At 46.1% G+C, this 5,367-nt stretch overlaps 1 protein-coding gene and 1 long non-coding RNA gene across 2 annotated transcripts in view; one reads left to right on the top strand and one right to left on the bottom strand.

Annotated features, from left to right (window-relative positions):
* Positions 1-3,800: 3,800 nt before the first annotated feature.
* On the bottom strand, positions 3,801-5,103 carry LOC107184596. The gene is made up of 2 exons (XR_001515489.1): positions 4,931-5,103; positions 3,801-3,946 (listed from the first exon to the last, which is right to left on the bottom strand). It is a non-coding gene; the product is annotated as an uncharacterized LOC107184596 (long non-coding RNA).
* Positions 5,104-5,154: 51 nt separating this feature from the next.
* Positions 5,155-5,367, top strand: part of SENP2 (SUMO1/sentrin/SMT3 specific peptidase 2) — a 34,925-nt gene continuing 34,712 nt past the window's right edge. Inside the window, exon 1 of the mRNA XM_006773330.2 lies at positions 5,155-5,231. Coding sequence (XP_006773393.2) covers positions 5,155-5,231 — 77 coding nt within the window. The remainder of the gene's footprint in view (positions 5,232-5,367) is intronic.

Genomic DNA, 5,367 nt, shown 5'->3' with positions numbered 1-5,367 from the left:
AAAGAGTTCCTTTTTCCCCGAGTTTATAAAGGCTGTAGTTCTTGTGCCTCAATATCCCCTTTGATTGGCCACTATTTCCCCCTTTGATTTGGTCACTATAGCAACACTTGAGCTCAAAGGTTAAACCTCAGGTGGGACTTGTGGGGCCCTCCTTCTTTATTTTGTAAATATGGACCTTTGGCTACTCCCAGTTCCCTTTCTTATGGAAGTATAATTTCTGCTTGTTCCCTGCTTCCTTGTCTTATGGAAATGTAACCTTTGTGGCTCTGTAGGCCTGTTTCTTCCATGGACCCCGCTTAGTTAAAAAAATTCCCTAAACCTGCCTTTTTCACCCCTGAAAATTCCTATTTCACAGCGGTGTGAGAAATGATCAGTTCCTGAATGACTGTAGCTCTTTGGGTTTGGAGAGGGGAAGGGGCAGGCCTGAGGAAAATGTAAGATGTTCAACCGTCAAGGTAAATGACTTATTAGATATGAGAAGGGAGGAGAGGTAAGGAAACACATTTAACCAGCCCACAGATCTGAAAAGCAGGTTGGATTAAGCTTAGGTAGGGCCTGCTGCTAGCTATTATTTCTCCACATGAGTCTTTAGTGATCAATGTAAGCAAATGAAATCTAGGACACGAAAGAACTTTATTTGCTTTTGGATAATAAGGCCAAGGGTATCATTAAAACAGATTAAGGTCAAAGACACATTATAAAAAGGACACATTCTCAGAAGAAAATGAATCTTCAGGGTGGTGAATTATGTTAGATTTTAGGTACATTAGGATTAAAGCAACATCTAAACTATGGCCTCCTTCCCCGTTCTATCAAATGGCCCACAACTCCATTTGCACAAGGGTCAGCAAAAACAGAGTTGAAAGGAAATCTTTTAACAGCCTGAGAATGATGACAAAGGAAAAATTTGCAAGACTGGATTGGAGAGCTGGGCTTACATTGTTCTGTGGAGGGGAGGTGGGGTTTGAGGAAGATGGGGGCTGGGCATGGAAAGGCTTGAAGGAGAGGATCTCAGCCAAAGGACGATGACCATCTTTTTGGAAAACTGTAGTAACTGTTTAGGATGCCCAATGAAAACTTAAGCAATGAGGTTGTGTCCTTCTGGCAGTTTAAGAGTGAAAATTAGCCAAGCCAAAGGCAGAAATCTCACTGTCCTTGTTACTCCATATGGCTTTGGGATTCTTCTCTGCTCCCCCCTTCTCCACCCCTCCCCTATCCCCACACCCCCTGCAAAGAGTTTCTGGGTTTGGGAATGGCTGTGGCAGTGGGGTTAGGGTGAAGAATAATCTCATTCCTTGACCAATGGATGCACAGTGGCTTGGTTGTGGCAGAATGCATGGGAGAACGATCAGCCAGCACTCTGACAGAGGAAAGTTTAACCTTTATTTCTCAGATCTGCTAGTCCAGGGGAATTCCAGATCCAAAGTCTGAACTGAACTCATGGGGAGGCTCTGACCTATATATCTCCTCCTGTGGCAGGACCCTGAGGGTCCCCCGAGCTCCGCCCAAGTCAGTGGGGCCTTGGGGTCATGCTCCACAGCTCCGCAGCTCTGCCCTGTGGCAGGGCCCTGGGGTTACGTTCTGCAGCTCCACCCAAGTCAGTCAGAGTGGGGAAGTAAGACTACAGTTTTAACCAGATACTGAACTAGGTTGCAAGCCTCCCCGCCCCCGCCCCGCCCATTTTCCTTTTCAGCTTATGGCCCTACTATGGACAACAGGACATTGTGAAGGCATCAATTGGCAGACAAGTCCCAGGTGGGAGCTATGGTAAGGCAGAATCCCCTCCTTTTCTCTGTTTCTGAGATCAACTTAGAGACATTAAGAGGACACAAAGGGGATGTACAGTTTCTGAGGTGGAAGGGGGGTGAGGGCTGCCACACTCAGGAGTCATTGTTTGCTGATGAGTCTCAGAGATTCAGACTGAGGTTTCCACTTTTCATGGTGGGTAACTGTATATATTTCAACATTGGGTATGTGCAGGTGCTATTGATGAGGCAGAAAAAGAAAAAAATGTGTTGTGTTGTGCTAGAGTGCTCTGAGGCTTGATACTCAGATTTCTTAAAATTTGGTGGCCAGAACCTGGGAGAAGCTGCTATTCTAAAGCAGGTTGTAGTTTTCTGATTTTTAAAAATCCTAACCTGAGGATATATTTTTTTTTAATTGATTTTTAGGAAGAGGAAGGAGGAGAAAGAAAGAGAAACATCGACTGAAGCTCAATCTGAGTATTCCCTGTAAGTAAAGTTCCAGCAAAATAGATCTGAAAGAGTCTATATAATCCATTACTATTCTTGTATTCATGCAGATAATCAGACCAAATTAAAACTAAACTTGATAAAATACTCTTTGATAAAAATGAGGGTAATTTTATGAGGGAGAATGTGTTTCAATAGATTCCACATACATAGTTGTAAATGTTATACTCTAGTTCAGTTCATTATCTTCAAAGTTTTATTTTTCACCCATTAGCTAAACTAAACTAGATCCTGATTCTTAAATATTTTACTACAACCCTCTAAATTAGTGTTTCATTTTTCTCTCATCCGTTGAGTTGAAATTATTTAACAACTGAAACTTTCTTTTTATTGAACTATTTGTCATAATTCTTGTCATTCTAGCTTTTGCCCCAATAATATTAACATTTATAAAACAGTGTGTATCCACCAGGTTTCAAGGCCTACTTGTTTGTACTCAGGAACTATCACCCCTAGACACCATCACAACCTCCTTTAGTGCCCAGGCCTCATCATCCCTTTGACAGAGAGCAAGGATCTTTTGCTTTGAAGGAAAACGTCGCCCCCTTTCAGCAGGTAGCATCTATAGAAGAGACCCTATGCCCCTTTTCTCTGAAAGAATTCAGTGGCAAAAAAATCCTTGAAGGCGGGGTGGGGGGTAGGGGTGGGAGGAGGAGGGGTTTTTAGACCCTCAGAGCAAGGACGATGGCCAGGTACAGAAACCCACCATGGCAGAAAACCCCAGATGCCTACCAAGGGGCAAAACTGGGAAAACAAGAACCTTGCCCCCAGGGCAACCTATCCTCCTCCTAGCATATCACTGGTCATACAGTTTGGACCTTGGATCTTTCATATCACTGGTCAGGTGGTTTAGACCCCTTAACCTTTTCCTCCCTAAAGATAACATTTAGGCCTCAGTTGCATTTCAGCACCAGAACCAGAAAAGCAGCAAAACCAGACAAGTGACACCATAGTTGCCTCAGAACCAGCTACATTGACTAATGACCCCCTGCCCTGGTACAGACCAATCAGTGGAGATCATGACCCTGAAAGAGCTCACCTGGAGAGCTGATGACTTCTATTAAGATCCTCCCCTGAGAACTTCCCTAAGATTTCCACCTTCAAGAAAGAGATGAATGCACTCAGGACAAAGGATCCAGTGCATGCCGAGAGATCTCCCTCCTGTGCCATTCCCCCCGAGGAATATATCCCCTAACCTCTAAGCCAAGGGACCCCATGAGACTTGCAACCAGGGGAGCAATGGATAGTGGCTGCTCATCCTGGGCTAACCCCCTGCACCTGTCTCCAAGGCCCCTTTTTCTCTGTGTAGCCCTTCCTGTTGGATATCCCCACCTTCCATCCCATTTTCCTTAAATAAATCCAGTTTTCTTTAATCACTGCCTGAGATGGCTATTTAGCCTGCCAGAGTACCACAATGTTAATCTTTCAGTTGCCTCCCGTACGCACCCAACCAGAGATCCAACCTGCAACCTAGTATGTGTCCTGATCAGGAATCAAACCCACAACCTTTTGGTGTACAGCGGACCACCAACCAACTGAGGCATCTGATCAGGGTTCTGATTTATTTTTTGACTGAAGACTGCTCTTTTGTTTTGAGGAATCTCTTCTCAATTCTTGCATGGTGTTCTTAATTTGGCAAAAGCAAAGACCAACTCTTAAAGTGGAATGGACAGCTGGGACACTGCTAAACTGCTCTGCAAAAAAAGCCAGCATTAGTCTTAGATTATGAAATGGGTTGGGTTGCAGGTTGGAGGGAAATTCTTCTCTGTTGGTGACTTGTACGAGATGTTGAGAAGAGTGGAGAGATGACCTTGGGGGAAGGAGAGTCCTTTGGGGAGGCAATGGGCTGTAGATGCTGTGCTTGCAATAGTCACTTCTAAATCTTCTAGGCCAGTGGTTCTCAACCTTCCTAATGCCGCGACCCTTTAATGCAGTTCCTCATGTTGTAGTGACCCCCAAGCAAAAAATTATTTTCGTTGCTACTTCATAACTGTAATTTTGCTACTGTTATGAATCGTAATGTAAATACCTGATATGCAGGATGTGTTTTCATTGTTACAAATTGAACATAATTAAAGCATAGTGATTAATCACAAAAACAATATGTAATTATATATGTTTTCCGATGGTCTTAGGAGACCCCTGTGAAAGGGTCGTTCGACCCACAGGTTGAGAACCGCTGTTCTAGGCGTTGTAATTCTGCTATTGCTGTATTCTCAAACTTTCAGTGACATCCTAGTGTTAGCTGTGTACAGGAACTGCCTCTGCCCCCAAGCCAGAGTGGAGGTAGCCAAAGGTGGGTAGCTAGTGGTTCTGAAGCTCTAGGGGAGTGGCTTACGGCAGAATTTCAGAATATTATTTATTGAACAAATGATGAATAAAGCCAATTGTCTTGTAACTTGTAATTTCGTCTCTCCCAGAAGACTTCTAGGGTGGGGGATTGGTGCTGGTTCTCAGACCCGGTTCAACTTCCAGCTTGCTTTATAACCTTAGGCACATGACTTAATCGCTCTGTGCCTCGATTTCCTTATTTATTAAAAAAAAGGGGGGGGGCACAAGATTCTCCATTGCCTGTGGTTGCTGGGAGAAACGAAAGTGACAGTGCCTGTCAAGTACAAGGTAGAAGCAAAATGAAGGGCTCCTTCCACGGCAAACGCTTGTTAATTCATCTGACCTACCTTTCTCTTGGGCACTCGTACTGAGCGCCTCCTCTGGTTCAGGCCCCCGGAACGCCCCCTCCCTGGTGTGGAAGCCTCACGTGCAGCCTGTGGGCCTTGTCCCGCGGGCCGCCTCAGGATTGGCTCCGCCGAAGGGAAGAGCCCCACCCACATCCCTTTCGATCTCACCCCTGATTGGGCCGCGGCCAGCCCTTAGGGTGCGCGTGCGCAGATCGAGGGCGAAGATGCCTTCCGGTCGGGAGGGAGGAGGTGACGTTGAGCGCGGCGGCAGGCGGGGTCCTCCCGTAGCCCTGGGGACGTTGTATGTGTGGGCCTGCCGCTCGCGTCACCAGTCGGCGACTGAGCTTTGGCTGTGGTGGCTGAGGCGGCGAAGGCGGCAGCGGCGGCGACAGCTCTGGGGTTTGCGTCTCGGGGTGTGTCGGCCGCCGCTGCTGCTT

Source organism: Myotis davidii, unplaced genomic scaffold (assembly GCF_000327345.1).
Source record: "Myotis davidii unplaced genomic scaffold, ASM32734v1 scaffold626, whole genome shotgun sequence".
Classification (NCBI taxonomy): Eukaryota; Metazoa; Chordata; class Mammalia; order Chiroptera; family Vespertilionidae; genus Myotis; species Myotis davidii.
The sequence above is the reverse complement of the archived record's forward strand: the minus strand, read 5'-3'. Positions and strand labels throughout refer to the sequence as shown.